Source organism: Delphinus delphis, chromosome 16 (assembly GCF_949987515.2).
Source record: "Delphinus delphis chromosome 16, mDelDel1.2, whole genome shotgun sequence".
NCBI classification, from domain to species: Eukaryota; Metazoa; Chordata; class Mammalia; order Artiodactyla; family Delphinidae; genus Delphinus; species Delphinus delphis.
This window is the reverse complement of record NC_082698.1, coordinates 53,563,161-53,585,490: the sequence shown is the minus strand read 5'-3', so window position 1 is coordinate 53,585,490 and position 22,330 is coordinate 53,563,161. Positions and strand designations below refer to the sequence as shown.

Below are 22,330 nucleotides of genomic sequence, written 5' to 3'. Positions count from 1 at the left end.
ATGGCATTTAAATTTCAAGAAAAAAGAACGAAGTACCCTCCAGAAAGTTTGTAACAAGTCACACCGACCGTATTTGGAAATGCACATTTCCTTACATCTTTGCCAGCCCTGGATTTTAAGAACATTTCCCCCCCCAGCCATTTGTTCGCCAAAATACAATATTGCATTTTTTAAAAGTTATTCCTTGAAATGTGCGCCTTCGAGCAACTTTCATTTCTTGTGGTTTCTTCCATTTCTTTAATTACATGTTTATTCCTGTCCTTATACTTTGTCCATTTACTTCTGGGGTTTGGGCTGCTTTCTTATTGATCTGTGGTTCATTAAATTTGACATTGTAAATATTTTCCATTTGTCAGTTATGTTTTATCGTTGTGGGTTTTTTCACCTAATGCACAAGAATTTCTTTTATGACATCAGATTTAGCGAATTATTTCCCTTATGCCTTTTGAGTCTCACACTGTCCTGTGACAGTCACATCAAATGGGTCTGCTGTAACCTCCCATATTGTAAGGGGACGTCCAATGCCACCTTTGACACAGATTTTGGGGGTTGTAAACTCCCCTGTTCCCCCTGGTTGGTTTCCTCTTCCAATGAATTATTTTCCTACCCACATTTTTTTGCATCTAGGGCTGATACGAACTGAACTCAGAACACAGCCCCTCTTCCTTATTTCTCCAAAACCTCTTTCATGAAGATGCCAAGGCAGTAGACCTCAGAGCCCAGGAACCAGGTGTCTGTCTCAATTTTTTTTCCCCACAGACTTATTGAGATATAATTGACGTATAACATTGTATAAGCTTAAGGTGTGCAAAGTGCTGATTTGATACACTTGATACACTGCACAATGATTACCACCAGTGCACTAGCGCACACCTCCAACATGTCACATAGTTACCATTTCTGTTTTGTGGTGGGAACATTTAAGATCTACTCTCTTAGATCTATTTAAGTATATAATACAGTGCTATTAGCTATAATCACCATGCTATACATTAGATCCCCAGAACTTATCTTTAAACTGGAAGTGTGTACCCTTTAACCAACATCTCCCCACTCCCCCATCCACTCACCCTCCCACCCCCTTGAGCCCCTGTTAACCACCATTCTACTCACTTCTGTGAGTTCTGCTTTTGTACATCCCACACGTAAGTGACATCATACGGTGTGTGTCTTTCCCCGACTTACCCCACTCAGCACAATGCCCTCCAGGTTCATCCACGTTGTTGCAAACGGCAGGATTTCCTCCTTGCTCATGAGTGATATTCCACTGTACATCTACGACACATCTTCTCTATTTATTCTTCCATTGGTGGACACTTAGGTTGCTTCCATATCTTGGCTATCGTGTCACTGCTTCTTACACTGTGCCTGGGTCACATCTGCTCTGGGGAATTCGTCCCAGGCCAAAATTTCTCCTGAAGTTTCAATTTCCAAGCCTTTCACCCCAGCCACCCACTGCTGTTTCTCCCATTCGCCTCTCATTCCCCAACCCCTCCATCCACCACCACCTCTCAGACCAAACTCCCAACTCCCCTTCCTCGATACCCGCCTCCAAGTGCCTCCCCATCTGATGTCACCTCCCTCTGGACCCTCTGTGGGAAATGGGCTTTGCCATATCGTGTCATTCATTCCCTGTTCACTTCCAGGGTTGAAACATTAAACTGCCAAGTGATGGCTGTATAACTACTCACGGTTACAGTGCTACTTCTCAACAAGTGCTAAAACACACACACAAAAAAAAACAAAACAAACCCCCCAAAACCCCCACACGACCCTGATGAAGGATGGTAATCTACATCTACATCTCTGGGCACCTGAGCCTGGCACAGAACCCACCGGAGGGCAAGCAGGATTCTCAGCGCCTGCAGAACCTCTTTGATGAGGGGAGCTCAGGGAGCAGGAGAGATGGGCACACCTAGGATTCATTCTGATATGACTACATCGAGCACCTTCTCTGTGCCAGGCCCTGCACTGGAGTCAGGTATGAAATGGCAAACAAAGCAGCCAAGGCAAGACCTCAAGAATTCTGAGTCTGGGGCTTCCCTGATGGTGCAGTGGCTAAGAATCCGCCTGCCAATGCAGGGGACACGGGTTCGAGCCCTGGTCTGGGAGGATCCCACATGCCGCGGAGCAACTAAACCTGTGTGCCACAACTACTGAGCCTGCGAGCCACAACTCCTGAAGCCCATGTGCCTAGAGCCTGTGCTCTGCAACAAGCCACTGCCGCGCACCGCAACGAATAGCCCCTGCTCACCGGAACTAGAGAAAGCCCGCACACAGCAACAAAGACCCAATGCAGCCATAAATGAATGAATGAATGAATAAATAAATAAATAAAAGAATTCTGAGTCCCATGGATGCGACAGGCACGAACAAGCAAGCACTGCCACCCACAAGGAGTTACAGCTTTTGATGGCTCAGGACCAGAGTAAGATGGCCATCATTCATGGAGGATGTTTGGGAGAGTCTTTCTGGAGGGTGATTAGTAAACGGAGACTGGAAGGGTTCGGAGGAACCACCTGTGAAGAGACGAGAGGGTGGGTGGGTATAGAAGGAGACACGAGGGGTTTGGGCCCCAAGGTTAAACGAGGAAATCACATATTTACACATTATACACACTGAACAAGAAACAAAACATGGGAGTAGAAAGGGGAGGTTACCAAGGAAGGGGTTTTTCAGAAACACAGAAATTTCATCTGAAACCTAGAGGATGAGACAGAGCATCCAGCCAAAGACAGAAGTGGTGTATCACAGAAAGAAAGGCCTGGAGGGCAAAGGCCTGGGGCAGGAGTGAGTGGGTCCTGTTTGGTGAAGCCAGAGAAGCCAGGGAGTCTGGAGTGGGGTGGGTGGGAGAGCCCAGAATGAGGGCAGACAGATGGGTAGTGGGCAGACACATGGGACACTGACAGCTAATACCTGGTGTATTTAGAGGTACTCAAGGATTACAACTGGGGTGCGAAACACGGCCACATTATTTTAAGGAGTCTCCTTTCCCCAGGTCACCGACAACCTCCATGTGGCTGAAGTCCCTGGGCACTCGGAGGCCTCATGTCACGTAAGCCGCTGGTGTCATTCCACGTGGGCGACCCGCACTCGTCTTCGCTTAGCTCCGAAGGACGCTCCCCACTCCCACAACTCTCCTGGCTTCCCCCCCCACCTCCCGCGGCTCCCTTCCTGTCTCCTTTGCTATTTCATTTCCCTGACACCTTGACACTTGGGAACTTCATGGCCCAGAAAGGGCTTCCCGTCCATGCTTTCACTAATTATTCGGCCTTTGATGCCTACAGAGCCATTCTTCTACCACCTTCCCTCCCGGGCACATATCCTAACACGGCTCACGTGCATATTTTTATTTATGTGTTCTCATGTGTATTATTTTCTAGGAAATGTAGTCATTGCACAGCCCAGGCAATAGCCTCTAGAGCACAGGTCTCCTCTCTCTGCCGCACTCCCAGGTCTGTCCTTCCTGGCGCCCTGGTCAGCCTGTCTTGCGCCGGGGTGTCACCAGAAACCTCTTTCCGCAGTCTCCCCCTCCTCCGGACGTTTCCCCAGAGCTGAACCCCTCCCCACCGCCTGCTCTGACCATGCCCCAGGACGACCTCTCCGGGGGCTCCTGCGGGGACAATCTCTCATCCAAACGATGGTCTGTTAACTCTCCTCACGAGACGTGTGAAGGGAAACGTGCACCCACTGAAGGCCTGGCTCGTCTCTCTGCCAACCAACCCCCTTCATTCACTCACCTCACTTCAGTCACTGAACCGGCTGACAAATACTGCACGAGCGCCCACCTCGTGCCAGGCTTACTACAGACAACACGCAGGGAGGGGCAGCAGAAGGAACCAGGTGAGGACAAGGGGCACAAATGCCAGATGATGAAGGGGGCACACTCTGAAGCCACCTGCCAGCCTGGTGCCCTTGGCCACACTCCCATCCCACTTCGGGCCTCAGGGTCTCCACGTGTGACATGGGTTTGCTAGGAGTGCCTACCTCTGGGCGGCGTGCTGCAGAATGAATATGGCGATGCAGTGATGCCGCAGGAGGTGGCACGAGATGCCTTAACCTGTGCTGGCTGGACCCCACACGCACGGGATCGGAGGGACCCTGGCTGGCAAACCCTGAGGGCAGGACACCTGCTTCGCTGCGGGACGGGGATCAGGTAATGTTACTTGGAGTGGAGGTTGCAGACAAAAACTAAGCATAGAGTAGTTGCTCCTTGTGTTTTTATTCACCGGTTTAGCAGGCACTATTAATAGACTCTAGTTTCATATAAACAGTGTTGACCCAAAAAAACCTTGTTTCTCCAGTGGGTGGGGAAAGTATAAAATTCTGAATTTTCACTTCGAATATGGCCCAAGTTAGAGGAACTCAGCCACCTGCAAGGCTGAGCCTCCCTCTCCCGAAAGGAACTCAAGGCTTCCTGGGTGACCTGGAGCCCTGAGAGAGACCTGAGCTTCCGTATCACACACACCAGCTCTAGGCTTTTATGGAGATCTGGGCTTCTTTCTCTGCCCTGAACAAGCTGCCTTTTCCCTGAGGGGAAGAGAAAGCCGAGGGTCTTCGTGCTTCAGGCCTAGAGCCCAGCTGCTGGCCGCCTGCCACCCAGATGAGGCTTCCTGGGCTGTGTCTCCCAGCCAGATCCAGCACCGTGTGCCCCAGAAAGAAGGCCAGTCCCCAGTGTTCTCCAGAAGCCCATGGAGGCCCCTACCTGAGCCTGTGGTCTGGGGAGAACGTAGAGGTGCAGCTGTCAGAGGCCCAGGCTGAGGAAGGGGGATGGGGGGAGTGGGTACCAGCCACAGATGGAAAGGCTGGGGAATGCGCAGCTTCCAAGACCCCGGTGCGCAAAGGAGCACCCAGGACCTCAGGGGTAGAGCTGCCCCCAGAGGCTGCCTGGTAAAGGCAGAAACCGCCTCTTGACATCCTGACTTATCTCCCATTAGGAGTCAAGCCCTGCCACTTTGAGTCACCATTTAACATTTGATATTCAGGCCTTAGGGCTGTCCTCTCTGGAAGTGGGGTCTGAGGGGCTCACCCACTGATCCTAACAGCAGTCAGACTGCAGGGGTTACAGAGGGGCCAGAGAGAGAGCGAGCCGTGGAGGACACAGGGTTCCACCACCTGTTTAAGGGCCAAGCAGGAGGAACACGGCTCCTGCTCTAGGAAGCCCGATGGGACAGGACTGGCCTTGGACCCTTTCCCCAGGGGTCCACAGGCCCAGCCCTGCATGTCCCTGAGTGGTCAGGGCTGGGATTATACCGCTGCCTCTTAATTCCCAACTCCAGCCCAGCCCTGTGGGCCAGGATAGCCAGCGCACCCCGAACTGTCTTCTGAAATGAAAGAGGCAAAGGAAACACCCCTCTGGGTCTGTCCTGACTCTGCAGATCATGGCCCAGGGCTCACCAAGGGCTTAATCCCCTAATTCCCAGAGACCTCAAGTCTTCAGGACAGAGGTCACAGCCTCATCTCAATGCACTTGGTCATCGCTCAGACCTGTCTCTGGCATGAGATGGGGGTGCTGGCGGGGGGAGACACGGTGTATGGGCTCCCGCTCTCACATCTAGCCTTGTGAAAGCTACTTCGGCTTCCCCATCTATACATGCAGGTAACACAGGGGGTCACCTCACTGTGTTGCAGTGAAGAAGAAATGAGATCAGTGAGTAGTTCAGTCCCTTACACACTAGACGCTCTCACCCCTGCCACAAACCCAGCCTGGGAGGGCCTCTGGAAGGCCTGGGCTCAGGACGCTGACCGCATGGCCACAGATGTGAGGGGCAGCCCCGGCACACCCAGGCCCACACGGAGCCCTGAGATCTGTGCCGTGTGCTGCCCTCGGCACACGCCAGGCAGGCAGGGGCTGGTCAGCGTCCAGGCCGTGGCGGAAGGTGAGCGAGGGGATTTACTGCCGACCACGGGTGGGATTTCCACTAAATTCGCATCGTCTTGGCCTGAGGGAGAGGCAGGGGAACCTCGTGACTGTCCTCACGAGGAGATCTGAGCCCGGCACCAGGAGGCCCCCTCCTCCTGCTAAATCAGAGGGGCCTGGCTTTGCCAGGGAGGCGGCAGTGGGTGGGCAAGGCCCAGCCCGGGGTCCGGGAGATCTGAGAGTTGGGGTCCTAGAAAAGAGGAACACGGCTCTGTTCCACCCAGATGCCTCCACGGTGCGGCCAGGCCTGGTCCCACCAGCACTAAAACACAAGCTTTTTCGGAACTTCCCAGGGGAACTCGCTTCTTCCGAAATGGCCATAGCATGCCGTCTTCTGGTAGATGGGCTTCTTCAAATCCAAGTCCCTGTGTGTTCAGCAGAAAAAAGGTCATTTCTAATGGAAAAGGAGCAGTTTCTTCCTCTGAATTTGGGCACAGGAGCAATTAAGAGACGACGACAGTCTGTGTGGTGGTGGTACCCACCCGAGAACAACTAACTCCCTCTAAGTGCTCTGTCTCCGTCATGCCACGTCTTACGAGGTGACTCTGCCACTGGTGCTTAGCAAACAGGCTCAGAGTTCAGGGACAGCCCGACTGACCACACAAATGCGGCAGGAACCCGGGATGTGAACTCTGGCCTACTCTCCACTCCACTCACTTGGCCCAGACCGACATCAACACCGCCAAGCTCCAGGCAGCAGGGGTGGCATCAGAAACGAGAGCAGGTGGGGCTGGACTTGCCGACTGAATTCCCAGCCAACGGGCCTTGGGATTATTTTCCTAAGATCCCCCAGCTGCTCAAAGATGGCCCCCCTGGGGTCAGGGTCTGCTGGGCCAGCAGGGACCCGACCCAGCTGCCTTCAACCTGAAAACCAAACATCCTGCATTTGGGGTTTGCACTGTGCTGGACCAAGAGCCGGAAGCCCCTCCTGCTTCTGGGAGGCTGAACATCCTTCCTTCTGCTTCCCTTTCCAGTGAGCTGACCACCGGGTGAGGGAAGAGGGTCCTGCCCAGGAGAGGGGGCGGTCCTTTTACCTGACGATGACGCCAGGCCGAAGGTCGAAGTTCTTGTTGACCACATCCAGCAGCTCTCTCTCTGTCTTCTGGGACGTTCCGTAGGTGAAGATGGAAATGGACAGTGGCTCGGCCACACCAATGGCATAGGACACCTTCCAGAAGAGTCCAGGGTCAAGGACGGGCCCCTTGCAGAGACCCTGACATCCTCAGGGAGGGGATGCTGAAACCACACACGCCCTGCCCAACACGTTCCCCCAGCCCCCCATCTGCCTAGAAATCCCTGCCATCTTCACGGTGGGCAGTTTCTGTACGTGCCCCGCTGCCTGAAGACTTGTTTTCCCGCTCCCAGGTTTGCAGGGCACCGGCCACAGAGCCCAACACGACACACACAGAGTCGCATCCTCCGGCAAAGTGTGGGCCTTCCCCTAGGCCAGGGTGCCCTTACTCAGGGTAGACCTGGGGGTCCGAGCCGGGGGGCTCCGACCCACCTGCACAAGCACTCTCCGGCAGAGCCCCGCCTTCACCAGGGACTTGGCCACCCAGCGGGCAGCGTACGCGGCCGAGCGGTCCACCTTGGTGTAGTCCTTCCCGGAGAAGGCGCCCCCGCCGTGCGCCCCCCAGCCGCCATAGGTGTCCACAATGATCTTACGGCCAGTGACTCCTGCATCCCCCTGTGGAGGGAAAGGAAGACACAGAGGGAGGATGTGGGAGGAGGGGGCGGCCAAAGCACTGCAGTGGCCGCTGGACCACAACTTGGAGATGGTCCCCGAAGCTTCTGGGGGCACACGTTCCAAAGACCCCTTGGCTGGAGTCAGCCAGAAACCCTGGGCTCTAATCCCAGTTCAATCACTGACTAGTCACAGAAGTCAGGTCACCTGTCAGAGCCTCGTCAGAAAGGGCAAAAGGTGGGCCAGCTGGGGTCACAGCCCGCTCGTAAAGCCTTTGTTTGTAGGAGTCGATCGTAACGGAGAAATCCAAGTGCAGGAGGAAACCGCGCTGTGGCGAATACACCCCGGGCTGTGCCGCGGCTGGTGCCACCCGGCAAACGTTAAGCTGCCCGTTTCCTCAAGTGTCTGCTCTGTGCATCTCTGTCAACAAAGACGTTTGGGGGCGGGGGGGGGGGTCTCTATGTTTCTCTGTTAAATGATGTGGGGGAAGTCTGCGTACTATACCATCCCCCCTGCCCCGCTTAGAGATCCACAGTTCACAGCAGCATGCCGAGGCCCTGAGAAGGCCTGCAGGAAAACACAGTGAGCTGCGCCTTCCTTTCACCCTGGGTTTCTGCGCTACTTTGGCTAGAGCACCCAACCCAGGGACTCCGCTTTGCAGCAACACGTCCACAGGGAGGTGCCCCGGCGGTGGTCAGCAGCCTCTCGGAGGGTCTAGGGCACTCTCCGACTGCTCACGCCGGCTGCACGGGAGAAAGGGACCCCCCACGTCCCCATCTAAAACACAGCCCCACCTTGGTGCCCACAAGAGCTGCAGGTCACGCGTGGCCGAGACCCAGGAAGCGCCACCCGGGCAAGCTCAGCGCCCATGATGGTGAGTTAGCCCCGGGCAGGGTCAGGCGGCAGCTGGACACGTGTGAGACGTCTCGAGCGGGAGGGCCAGGCAGCACTGAGGGGGAGCCTCCTGGGGACATGTCCCCATTCCTCCTGTACTCAAGGGCGCACAGCAGGCTTCACATTCCGTCCAGGGCCAGACCCACCTGGCCGAGCCACACAAAGCCAGCACCCTCCTGTGGCCTTTGCCCTCAGGGAGGTGAGCAACGGCAGGGCCTCACGCAGAGCCGGGGACGCACCTGGGGGCCTCCGATGACAAACCGCCCGCTGGGCTGCAGGTGGTAGATGGTGTCCTTGTCCAGGTACTGGGCCGGCACCACGGCCCTGATCACCTGCTCCTTCAGCGCCCTGCGCATGTCCTCCAGCGTGACGTCCTCGTTGTGCTGCACGGAGATGACGATGGTGTGGATGCGCACGGGGATGACCGCGCCGCGCTCCTGCGTGTACTGCACTGTCACCTGGCGGGGGGCAGGGAGGGAGGCAACGTTGTGAGGCCCTGCCCTGAGCTGAGGACACGCTGCTGCCAGGCGCAGGTGCCCAGGAGGCAGGCAGGGCTCCCAGGAGCCAGAGGGACCCCCTGTCCCCAAAGGGCCTTCAGGCAAGTTCATCTGACACATTCTTAAACTGGATAACTGCCTGGCGCTGTGAGACGACTGGGCACGAGGCACAAGCTATTCCCACCTGTGACCACAATCAGTGCCACTTGGAGACTCGGGTGTCACAGAGTTTCCGCTCTGTGACCCACTAGACTCCACTCCTCCTACCTCAGATGGCTCTGGGTGCCAGAAAATGTCCCTCTGCCAAAGCCCTGTCTTGACCCTCCGTGGCCCAGGCCCAAGACACCCCGGCTCCCACCAAGGAACACAGGAGTCCACAGGCCACACACCCACTGCCCCGGCCCCCTCGGTGGAGGAGCTCTGGAAGCATATGGGGCCAGAGGCCTTGCCTGCTAGAGGGACAGGGTGACAGGGACTCGAGCCAGGAGGACTGAAGTGGAGGGAGCAGCAAGCTCTGGGTCACCAGCCTCTGTGTGTCTGCACAAAAGCAAGGAAAAGCAGAGCGCGTGGAGGGAAGGATCCTGCCTGCAGCTCCCGCGCAGGGCAGGCCACAGGGACAGAGCGGGGGTTCACTCCCTCCAGCGTGGGTCAGTTCTGTGCCCACTCTATGTATTACCGATGAATATTTAAACCATCCCAGCAAGATCGGCATTACTGTCTCCACTTTACAAATGAGGAAGACCAGGCTCTGAGAAGTCAAACAACTTCCCTGAAGTCACACGCCAGTCGGTGAAAAGCCCAGGAGCCAACACTGCTCTGCCTGCCCCCAACGCTGTGTCCCGCCCAGAGCAGCACAGAGAAAATGCCTCCGCACTCTGTCCTCTACCGACACATCAGGAGGGCGCGAGAGCCCGACATCACAGCCTGATCTGTCCGGTGACGAAGGAGAGCAGCCTGGGCACCCTGGGCTTACAGAGCGAGAGGGAAAGGGATGGTGAGGATGGCAGATGAGGCTGGGAAAAGAAAAGAGAAGCCAGCAAAACACACTCAGCCAGACCGAGTGTGTACCGTACGCGACAAGCCATGCCAAAAGCTGTGAGAAGCTGTTACCAGCCCCACTTTAAAGACAAGAAAGCTGAGCTTCCAGAACTCTAGAGCTCAAGATCGCACAGCCAGCAGAGGTGGGCTGTGACCGTGCGCTGTGCGGCCCGGTGCCTGCAGCTCTGCCCAGCACAAGGTCGTCACCCAAGACCCTCAAGGCTGGAGCCACAGGCCCCGTCACTACCTGAGGCAGCATGGACCCACAAGGGCAGTGCCCAGAGGGGCTGTGCGCCTGCAGGAGTGCAGCTATGCTGCATGGTCTGGCAGGGACACTGGCCGGCAGGCACATGACTGCTCCCCACCCCAAGGGCCTTGACAGGACCACAGGGCAGCAAACAGTGGCCCCTGGGGCTATGCCTGAGGCGAGGTCCCGGCCTGCCCAAAGGCCCCTCAGATATCCATCAAACATGGGATGTGTATCAAACTCTACTCTATGTCCTGCCTGGTCCAAAGAGCCAAAGGGTGGGATCCAGAAGAAGGAAGGGAAAGAGCCCTGACCCCACGATGCCTGATCCTAGTGAGATGGGCAGACGCACACCGCCTGTGCTCTGAGAGTGCTCTGGGCTGCGTGCACACAGGGCCCTGTGAGAGGGAGCTGGAGTTGGGGGCTTGGCGGGCTCCAGAGGGGAGGCCCTGTGGCGGCTCTGGGACCAGACCTGCTGCACCTGGCCTCAGGAGAAGGCTCCTATCCTGCGCAGCTGCTGAGGCCCATCTCCACTGCTACCGACTCCCCTGCCCTGCCACAAACCCCAAGCAGAGCTGTGGCAGAGCAAAGGGCCCCAAGCATCGCTCTTATCTCATCACGTTAGCAAGATGTGGGGAAAAGTACACCGTGGAAAACACAACTCTGGCCAGGTACAAAAACAGCCGTCCGCGCTGCCACTCAATTCTCAGTATCAGCAGCAAGAATTTGCTCAGGTGGAAAGGTTCCTCCTGTTCACAGTCGACACTCTGGGTAGATGATGAAAATCCTTTACCAGTAAGGTATAGAGGAGAAGGCCCAGACATTGCTCCTGGCAGGGTGCCCGTCCCAGTGCAGCAGCCGCGTGGAGGCCGGCCGAGGGCCTCAGGGAGAGGCTCCGTCAGCAGACCCCCGCACCCTCTCTGATGCCCGCTGGCTGCGGCAGGGGAGTGAGGCCGACTGGTATCCAAAGTAGCATTTGTAAGAGAATTCAGTGTCTCCTTGCAAGAAGGGAAAGCCTGGAAGAGCCCATCCTCCCCTCCCTCCCTCACTGCCTTCTGAACTCAGAAACGTTCTATTACTAAGCAAATACAGGAGGCCTTTCCTATTTCAGCGGGTCCAGTAGGTGGACCCTCCAGTCCTTACCCTCAGGCGGGGAGAAGGAAACCCGAGTCACCCCACTTACTTCCTCCCATCCCTGTTCTAGGATTTCCTTTTCTGTGAATCTCCAACCTGCTTCCCATCACAGCACAGCTCTGCCACAGGACGGGGAGGGCTCTTTTCTTTCGGCACCATCACAATCTACATGTTTTAGCTCTCCTGCCCACAACCTCAGAGAACACCTAAGGGATGCTCATGGTTCCACTGCTCACCTTGGGGGTCATGTGGGTAACACCAGAAGTCAAAGGGTGGGTTTCTTTTAGGCCACAGAGGTACTCCCTTGCCCCAGGTACAGCCGATATGCAACTTCTGCCTTGTGTGGCCTTACACTTGCGGTGAGAAGGATGTACCTCTGTGAAGCTGGAGGAACGGGACAGAGTTGCGTGCACCGCGCTGAGCTATAAAACCACGTGAGCCAAATTCCAAGTGCGGGGTCAAGAGGAGGTCCCACCTGAGGGCGGCCAGAGAAGACCACGAGGAGGTGGGAACCACGCTGGCCACTGACGGACAGGTGGGGCCGGAGAGAGCTTCCAAGGAAGGCGAAGTGTGGGAGCGCAGGTGCAAAGCACCGAGAAAAAAGGGGAGCATGAGTGAAAGGATATGGTTTAAGCAAAGACTGGGGGTGGGGACAGAAGAAGGTAAAGCTGGAAGATCATACAAGGCGTTAAATACCAGAATAACGAGTAGGAAGGAGGCAGAAAGTTGTAGACAATTCTGAGCAGATACAAGGAAATTAAAAGTGAAGCCCAAAGGGAATTAACTGAAGTTTCCAGGCAGGGAGAACCTTTGGGAGGACACAGCACTGTTCCTGGGCCTGGCCTGGGAAAAGGGGCTGGAGCGGACGGGATGCACTAGAGGGAAAACGGGAGCCCAGGTAGAGTGGAGACAGACAGGGCCGGGAAAAGGTGGGCTCCATCGCACTCCTTCAGCTGAGGAGAGCTCCCAGGGCCCGGGTGTTTGCTGGGTGAATGAGAAATGGGGCTGGTGATTCAGTTAGACCTGCAGGGGGAAGATCTGGAAGCGGAGCGTGCAGAGGTGAAGGCTGGATTCACAAGCGTGGGCAGGAGGAAAGAGCGTGGAAGAGGAAGTGCCAAGACCCCGCTGGAGTGTGGAAGAGGAGCTGGGGAAGGAAGCCTTGAGGAGAGGGGCCATCGGGGCCGTCAGGGTGCGGGGAGAGGAGGCGGACAGGAGGCCTCTGCGTGTGCCAACACATGCATCACCACCGGCCTTCAAACAATACAGACGTCGGTGCGGATTTCTTCACTGCAGGGAGCACAGGGGTCAGGGCGGCTTTGCCACATACAGTCAGAATCGGCAAAGCCTTTTTATGAGAAACAAAGCGAAAGGGCCACAGCGAGCTGCAGACAGTACTTGTTCACGGCGTGTTCAAGGTTTGCTCAAGACATGGAGACCTGATAGGCAGCGACCGAAAGTCTGAAACCTGTTACAGAGGAGGTTTGTGGCAGGAATTGGGGAATCATATTACTAGAGTCAACTTATGCTAAGAAAGCCCCCGCACTAAAAACCTAGAACTGCTCTTTTCATTTTTCTGTGTCTTCTGAAATTTTTCATAATAAAGCGTTGGGGGCAGGGGAGAAAAGATCTGGAGCTGAAGATTTTTGAAACAAATAGTTCTTTTCAGAATCAACAATTCTTTGAATGCCCAGATGGAACACTTGGATCTAACAACGATCAGAATCAAGAGGAAGGGGGGTGGTGTTTGAGGCACGCGTCTGGAGCCCCACAGGGGGCGGAGGGCAGGGGCTCACCTGCGTCTTGGAGTCGGGCCGCAGCCAGGGGAGCTGCCCCGAGCGCCGCAGCTCCGCCATGCGGGCGTTGAGTCTGTGCGCCAGGACGATGGTGAGGGGCATGCACTCCTCCGTCTCGTCTGTGGCGTAGCCGAACATCAGGCCCTGCAGCAGACACCTGCTTCAGACCACAGGCAACAACCGCCTCAAATCTAAAGCCCCACTGGCCCTCCATCCTCGCGGGTATGTAACTTTAGCACTGGGCACTTGTGGAGGGGACGACGTGGTCCCCGAACTCAACACTCTAGAAGGGGAGACAAGCCCACACCAGGTGTCCCCAACCCTCCCTGCCCTCAAGTCGCTACCCTGAAGAAGGAGTGACTCACTCCAGGCATGGGGACGGGGGTCTACCCCATAGTGCATTCAGTCCATTACGCATGAACTTCCCCGGCTAGCCCCTCACACAGAGCACACTGCACTACCGTCCTGACGCAGGGCCAACGCTCAGCGTTTAGTGACCTGATCTCCGGCACCGACATCCTCTTCGTTTCTGTCCAGATGGACACACTGGGCAATATCCGGGGACTGCTGCTCCAAAGCCACCAGCACATTGCAGGTCTTGAAGTCAAAGCCTAGGCACAAGGAGAGCAGGCCTGAGCAGAGGGAGGCTGGAGCTCCTGGGGGACTGCTCGGCACACGACAGGGCATTTAGCGGCATGGGTGGTCTCTCTACCATCCGTCTGGGCCCAGAGCTGAGGCCCAGGACGGGGAACATCAGTATCCTTCCCATCCTATCACGTGCAACTCTTCAGCCAAAAAAAATCCTCCACAGAGTATTAAATTACACCTCGATTAAAAATATATATCCTACACAGAGCGGCAGTATGAAGACCAAATAGCAGCTACAGCTGCCCTGGCTGAAGGGCAGGTGGGTGACTCACGGCCCTGCCCCCTTTGCCTCTCCCAGAGGCACCTCCCAGGACCCAGGTGGAAAATCACTGCACTGAATGAACATCAAGGGCCCTTTCAAAAGCCCAGGCACACGCCAAACCCAAGCATCAAATATACTGAACAATACGGTGCATGTGAACCATCCAGAGACACTCCCGGAGCCAGAGTCCCCTGAGCCCGAGACGGGCCCGCGGCCTGGAGCAAAATGGAAAAACCACACCTCTGGAGGCCGAGGCCCCTTCAGGCCATCCCCAAAGCTCAAGCACAGAGATGGAAGCCAGTCCCCCGCAGGTGGGCACAGCGGGCTGGGGCCTGGGACGTGGAGTTCTGGGTAGCAGCAGCCCAGGCCAAGGAGCCCTGCGAGGGAGCCGCCGGGCAGACAGCACAACCTCTCCGACACTGGTCCTCACTGGGCTCAGCTACAGGACGGACACAAATGAGGAGCTAAAACGCACAGAGGCCTCACCACAGGGACACGTATCAGTGACGAGATGACTGTCACCCTCTTTCCAGCCTGTCCTCCTACCCATGTGGCCAGAATGGGCTTATTAAAACAAAGAAAACCACAAAAAAGCCTAGGTTCGATCTATCGTTTATGCTCATGCTTCAAGTGGGGACCTGCTGCCAAAGGAAGTAAACCGGAAACCGATCAGCTCCAGCCAGGCCTTCCGGGCTGAGAGCTCTCAGCCCACGGGATCTCGGGCTTAGCCTTAAACACAACCTCCTCTGCCACCTCCACTAGGGCTCTCTGCCTAGAATGCTCCTCCTCTGCCTCCCATCCCCCTCCACAAGTCCATCTAGCTCTCTGAAAACGTCCTTGGACGGTCCCCCCCGCAGCTCTTCACTGCACACTCTGCCTCCGACTGGCCGCCGGGCACCCTGTACTGTATCACTAATGCCAGGCAGTGCCCCTGCTCAGGAGCCATCAGGCCACCTCTGTCCTCTGCAGCCCCTGTTCGCAGTGCACGTTTCTGAATGCACAAACCAAGGAACAACCTTTAGGGAACAATCTTTAGCTGCCGAGGACTCACCTCCTCACTCCGGGTCTAAATAATAAATCTTCTTAGCGCTGAAAATTAAAGGCTCCAAGTGACTCAGGAGAACAGAGTTCAGGGGACTAAGGGGAGAGGAGGAGGGCTTGGAAGGGGCAGGGGGAGCCACTAGCCTAGGGCCTTGTGGCTGCAGGCCAGCCCGCAGCCTGCTGGCCGCTTGGTGCAGGTGCACTGACAGGCACAGGTGGGCGCGCTCCCACTCCTCCCTTTCCGGGGGACGTTGTACCTCTGGGAAACGTTCCTGCTGCCTAATGCAGAGCAAGGTTCGCTCTTGAACAAGGTCTAAGTGTACATAAACAAGTCGGCTCTTCCTGGTAGAACAGGGCGAAGGCTCTGCGTGGTAACGTGTCAGGAGGCTGCTGCTCTGGGACGACGCGTCTCCTCCGCGGACACCCCACATGCTGGCTGGGAGAACCGACCTGTACTCACTGGTTTCCTCCCAGCGATTCTTGATATACCCCCAAAACTTTCGTGTGCTCAAGCGAGTCCTCTGAGCGAGCCAGAAGGTGGCTGCACTGAGCTTCTGTGTGTCCGCGCCCTCACGCAGAGAGAGCCTCTCTCACTTATGGAGATGCGTGCACGTCACCCCAGCCTGCCCTGACCCACAAAGATGCTACACGTCAGCCCAAACAACCCATAAGTACAATGTAGTGTACACTGGTCCTAGCATCTGGCCCTCGCACCCTGTCTTTTCACGCCCTCCAGGCTGGGCCCCTTCCCAGCCTGCCCGGTCCCCGGTGTGGGAGTCTGCTTCTCTCCAGCTCTCACCCCCACCCCATCACAGAGCTCTTCCTCAGCTCCCGCCAGGGCCTGGGCCCCTTCGCTGGGTCGTAGGCTCCCACACTGCCTGGCACTGGAGCTACCCTGGGCCAGCCTGTCTCCTCTGCCTGCTTTCGGCACCCGTTCTGGACTGAGTCACCTTCTTCTTTGTCTATGTGGGGAAGCAGCATAACTTAGTAGAAAGTGCAGGAGTCCCAACCGGGGGGCGGGGGGCAGCCACTTACTGATCGTGTCACCTTACACAAGTTACCGACATAGGAAGCTTCAACTTCCTCATCTGCATAAGGAGCAGAGCAGAGCTCCTTGAACAGTTAGGTAGGAAGATGCACACAGAGACCAGCCCCAGAGCCTGGCAGAGAACACGGCCCCAGCAGAGGGCAGCTCCGTGTACTGGGAGCTTCCTCCTCTTCCAAGATGGCAGGACCATAAACAAGACCAGAGGCAGCCATGGCTGGACAGGGGCTGATCCCCCTGGGCTGCCACACTGTTGTGCCAGAGGCTGGGAGCCCTGGACCCTGGCAGGCAGGCCTAGGAGCCTTCTTCCCCTGGGAGGTATCTGCTCCTCCAGGAGATGGAGAGCCTCAGGTGGGACTCAGCCCTGGGGCCCTGGCCTCACCCTTGGCCGAGTCGTCGTAGCCGATGTGCTTGATGGTGTCCCGTACCACCCGCTGGTAGTCCACCATGGCCATGGAGGTGATCTCCCCGCACAGCAGCACCATGCCCGTCTTACACACCGTCTCTGAAGGGAAGGAGACATGTTAGTGGCCATGTGCTGGCGAAGGGGGCTCCACACCTGGACCTCTCACAGTGCTGAGACAGAGACACGCAAGGAGCCGCACAAGGAATGGACTCCAGAAGGAAAACTCATGACGCTAATAAGGAGAGTAAATCCCGGCACAAGTGCTGACCGTCTTCACAGGCCACCCGGAGAACTGCGGCTCGCAGAGAATTGGTCACACCCGAGTTTTCATACCTCGCACTTACTGTCGCACACTTGCCTGACCCTGAACTACTTATTCAGCCTCAGCTGTTGGGTGAAGATAATCATAAGACTGCTTTGGGGATTAGAATGAGACGCTGGCTGTATGCGGTCATAGAGAATGCAGAATGCAGCCAACATACGTGAGGCCTCTCCCGCCCCCTTATTGCTAAAACTCCACTGCAGGCTTTAGGCATGGGGTCCTGAGCAGAGAATCAAGGCAGGTTATTTGTAAAGACGTCAGGGTGAAGTCCACCCTCAGAGGGGCACGGGTCCCTACAGTGCTCATTCTGGGGGCTAGGGTGGCCCTGGAGAGGGAAGGGCGGTTCTGTACAGCAAAAAGGACAGGGTGCTGACCGTGAGGAGATCGGGGCTCTGATCTCCACGCCGGGACCCCTACCCCATGACCTTGGCCAAGGCCCTGATTAAGCTGCACCCAAGATCTCCTCAGTAAAGTGAGGGGGCTAGACCTACCACCCCTGGAGCCCTCCAGGCTCTGAAGCCCCCGGCTCTCTGCTGTGCTGAAGACTTCAACACAGGCAAAGGTTTCAAGCTCAGCCCACTCAGGTCTCCAGCAGGAGGGATTAGGCGTTTCTTACCGCAGGCCACCTTGGCACTGGGGTCCTGCTTGAGGTGCGCATCCAGCACTGCATCACTGATCTGGTCACAGATCTTATCTGGAAGAGAATGAACATGTGTAAGAATCACAGGAATATTAAGCCTAGCAAACTGAAATGTTAAAATAATTAGATACTTCGTCAGTTTACATATCGAATCTACCTAAGAGGACACTTTTTAAATATAAGAAATTATAAATTTTTTGGAATTTTAATTTCTTCCCATTTCTGCCTTAATATTGGATGATGTATATTATATAAAGTCATAAAATTCCCTAAAAAGAGAAATATATTCCAAAACCAGTTACAAGAGCCTAAAGCAATTCACACACACACACACACACACACGCATATTCTTCTAACTAAAAAGTATCCCATCCCTCAGCATATTCCCTTTAATTCTAACATCTAGAAAAGTCCTAGAAACAGAAGTTAAAATACTAACTGATGACATCAGTAAGATTAGGTGCCAAGAGGCGGACTAGGATGGGACAGACACATGGTACCGCTGGTCCCGCAAGATGCAGTGCGCTGTGTAGAAAATACCACACCCGGTTCTGGGACTACACCTGTAAGAATCGCGTAAGAGAACCTCTGCACATTACTGCCACTGCTGTTTTGCAGAATACTTCCACAAGCAGCTCTCAGATCCTTCCCGCCGTCACTCAGCCTCCTGAAAGCCGGATATCCTAACAGCTGGGTTTGACCTCCTCAATCAAGGTGGGATTGACAAAGAGTCCAACATGAACTGGCATTTCATCTTATTCTACGATTTGCCTTAAAGACTCCCCATGGCCTGGGGCTTCCCTGGTGGCGCAGTGGTTAAGAATCCGCCTGCCAATGCAGGGGACACGGGTTCGAGCCCTGGCCCGGGAAGATCCCACATGCCGCGGAGCAACTAAGCCCGTGCGTCACAACCACTGAGCCTGCGCTCTAGACCCCGCGAGCCACAACGACTGAAGACCATGTGCCTAGAGCCCGTGCTCTGCAACAAGAGAAGCCACAACAATGAGAAGCCCGCGCAACGCAACGAAGAGTAGCCCCCGCTCGCCGCAACTAGAGAAAGCCTGCATGTAGCAACAAACACCCAACACAGCCAAAAATAAAACAAGTAAATCAATAAATTTTTTAAAAAAGACTCCCCATGGTCGAGTATGTAGACACTGTGGAAAAATCCACTCTTGCTTTGGCGTTATGTTCACAAATTCAGAAAAAAAAGTGACATCTATTTACACATATTACATCTCGTTTAGTGTTCAAAAATACCCATAGAGTCTGCTCTTAGTAAATTAATAAGTTTTTTTCCAGCTTTATTTGGGTATAATTGGTATATAAAAATCTGCATATAATTAATGTATGTAATTTGCTAAGCTTGGTCACATGTACATACTTGTATTACCATCACCACCATCAGGGTTTAATAAACATCCGTCACCTCTAAAATCTCCTTGTGTCCCTCCTGTCGTTTTTTAAGTTTTTAAATTAAGCACGCAGGTCCAGAATCAAGCATTTCTGCTTTTGAAAGTGCCTATTAAGTTCTGTAGTTAAAATGTTAGTTAATCTGAAGGTGAATTCTCTAATCTTTCCTTCAGAAACTGCTACTAAACATATATTTGAGCTTTTCTATCTTCCTGCAGATCCTGGTCATAAATCTAGGTTTGCCTGAGTCCATGCCTCTGCAACCCCCTACCAATCATGGCCTCCTGCTGCCCAAATGTCCACTTTAGACCCAGCCATCAGGCCTCCTAGGAGCCACTCACACAACGACCACGGATGACTCTGCTCGTTTAGACGACACAGGTCACATGTTTCCAGTGCACACAGGGAAATAGGATAAGGGATATTAGGGATAAAGCTGGAGTTGAGCAAGGGTATTAAGACAGCTTCACAGACTAAGATAATGCCTTAGGAGGTCCTTTCTGAACTCTTTCTTGAGGCTTTCGAAATTTCTATCAGTATCACTTAGTAGTCTTAAGACAGCCAATAGTTGGTTTTCTTGGAAGTTGAAAAAGAAGCATTAATTTTATCTTTCTGATGGAGAGGAATTCAGCACTGGAATGACAAGCAGAAAGCCACCAAGGAAACTGTCTTAACATGAATGGCTAATTTATAGTGGCAAGCGCAAGGAGAATCAGACAAATTGAAGGGCTGCCATTAAGTAGACAGAACAGCCAACTGATTGGCTGGAATTTTCATTCTCTGTCCATTGAGCACATCGTTGTGTGTACAATGGGACCACTGGCCACTGCGTGACAAAGCACCCACTTCCGCTGCATGGAGCAAATCCTATCTATGGCCATCTCCTAACCCGTATATGGCTTTCATATGTACGTCATGGAGCTGTCCAGAATATGTTAGACATAGCAATGGATCTGAGATTATGAGTACAGTAAACCTAGAAACTTCATAAAGTCATGCAGAATTAAAGATGCTATTTACATTGAATTGAGCTAAGTCACATACAAAACTCAGTTTAAGCCAAGATTTCTCAATGGCAATACTGACCTTTGGGGCTGGAAAATTTCTTCTTTGTGGGGGATGGTCTTGTGCACGCAGGGTGTTTAGAAGCACACCTGGCCTCTCTCCACTAAATGCCAGTCTCACCCCACGCCCACCCCACCCCCCGACAGCTGTGACAGCCAAAACGTTCCAGACACCACAAAATGCCCTTGCGGGAAAAGGGCACACCCTCCCCAGCTGAGAACCAGCGGCTGAAGCATATGGAAGGAGCAGCGCGCTGAGGTATCTAAAGCTGAGGTATGAAAGTTAAAGCTCTTTGAGAAAGAACAAGGATGAGGAAGATGAAAAAAAGTTAGACTTGGTGATGATTAGTGACCGAGAACTTCAAATACTCCAGCGAATTGTGAAGAGGTGCTTAAATACATAAATCAGTGTGTCTGGCCCCCAAGGTTCCCCTAGACCAGTGGTTCTGAAAGTGTGGCTCCCTCATCAGCAGCAGCATCATCGCCTGGGAACTTCTTAAGAATGCAAATTCTTGAGCCTCACCCAAGATCTACTAAATCAGAAACTCTGGGGGTGGAGCCCAGTACGTTGTGTTCTAACAAGCCCGTGGGGTGACGCTGATGCGCCCTGAAGCCTGGGAACCACTGTCCCAGAAAGTTGAGGCTCCCACTGTGGTCTTCACGGAAGCCTCTCTCGTTTCCCCACATCACAGTCCTCCTACCTTTCAGAGACCCAATAAAATGCTGGAATTTTCTTCCAGAGATCTGTCTCAGCCCCTGTTTAGAACGCACTGCCGTTCACTTCTAAACCGCACATGCTTTACATGCAAAACTTAGTGACCCGTGGTCTTGCTTGCGGGAACATTCTCTGTTGACTTAAGCTGCTCATTGATAATAAAGCTTTACTCAAAAAAAAAGAATCTCGGGCTTCCCTGGTGGCGCAGTGGTTGAGAGTCTGCCTGCCGATGCAGGGGACACGGGTTCATGCCCCGGTCTGGGAAGATCCCACATGCCGCAGAGTGGCTAGGCCCGTGAGCCATGGCCGCTGAGTCTGTGCGTCCGGAGCCTGTGCTCCGCAACGGGAGAGGCCACAACAGTGAGAGGCCCGCGTACCGCAAAAAAAAAAAAAAAAAAAAAAAAAAAAAAAAAATCTCTATATATAGAGTTAATACCTGATGATACATTTTACACATATGTTTATCCAACCAGCCGTGTGTTCTCTGTCGCAGTCCCGCTGTGAGGAGATGCTGGTGGTGGGCTGCGGCACAGATCCTCGGCTTCGTTAACTTACAACCTATTATTTGCATAACAAGTGACTGTTTTACAAGACTGCAAACTAACAGATTAAAAAATTACTGCATATTGTTCTTGCCAAGATCCCTTACAGTTACTGACCCACACCGTTTTCCAGGCCTTCAGTAACAGCGACCCCCCGGTACAGGTCACCATCCAACCAGGACCACCTACTCACCCGGGTGCCCCTCTCCTACAGATTCCGAGGTGAACATGAAGGCCCCTTCCTCGCTTAGAGAATGGTCACACAAGCCATCCACCGGTCCATTCATCTCTTCAAACTGTCCACTCGGCTTCTTCAAGGTAACAATTTTAATGCTGGGACTCGGCCTGAGGGTTCTGTTTGTTTGTTTCCTTCTTTAAACCCAACAGGCTCGTCTCCGCAGAGCCACAGGGCTCACTTCTGCCTAAGTGCCTGCAAGCGCACGTGAGAGTAAAGGTGCGGAGGGATGAGAAGGGAGGGACTGGAGAAGGATGTGTCACTCCCTCCAACTGGCCAGAGCTTGCTCCTGAGTGACTCCTATATATGGAAAAGTGAAAGTGCCTGAATAATCATGTGAGAAAATTGGAGGAGTCCACTTCCGGGGTGGGTGTGTGTGTGTGTCTTCTCACCTTGAGGAATTTCAGCCCTTAGCTCTCATCTCCCAAGTCCTAAGCATGTGGCCAATGTATGGCAAAGAAGGTTGTACAGATTCTGCATAAGTGAAGCTCCTCTCGGACTCTGCTTTAGCTCTGCAGCTCATCTCCTCAGTGCACCAAGGTTAACATCCCACGTTGGAGGCGGGGGTCTGTGGTTACTCAGGGATACAAATAAATAGGAAGCAAAAAACTCCTGCCCAGAGATATGGTTTAGGCTGAGATTACAGCACAGGACGCCTTTGCTCTTGGGTGCCCTGCCTCCTCGCCCACACCTTGTCTGAATTGGGCTCTTCCCCTTCTTCTACCTTCTCAGAGCAAGAGTATGCACCTATATTCTGAGTCAGCTTGGATGTTACACAACAGATTCATTT

At 54.1% G+C, this 22,330-nt stretch overlaps 1 protein-coding gene across 1 annotated transcript; it reads right to left on the bottom strand.

Annotated features, from left to right (window-relative positions):
- Positions 1-4,202: 4,202 nt before the first annotated feature.
- Positions 4,203-21,833, bottom strand: MAT1A (methionine adenosyltransferase 1A). Its single transcript, XM_060034699.1, has 9 exons — positions 21,499-21,833; positions 17,548-17,625; positions 16,586-16,708; positions 13,706-13,818; positions 13,208-13,351; positions 8,738-8,956; positions 7,425-7,607; positions 6,955-7,088; positions 4,203-6,285 (listed from the first exon to the last, which is right to left on the bottom strand). The coding sequence occupies exons 1-9, from the start codon at positions 21,590-21,592 to the stop codon at positions 6,183-6,185; spliced, it is 1,191 nt and encodes a 396-aa protein (XP_059890682.1). The 5' UTR covers positions 21,593-21,833; the 3' UTR covers positions 4,203-6,182.
- Between the last annotated feature and the right edge of the window lie 497 nt (positions 21,834-22,330).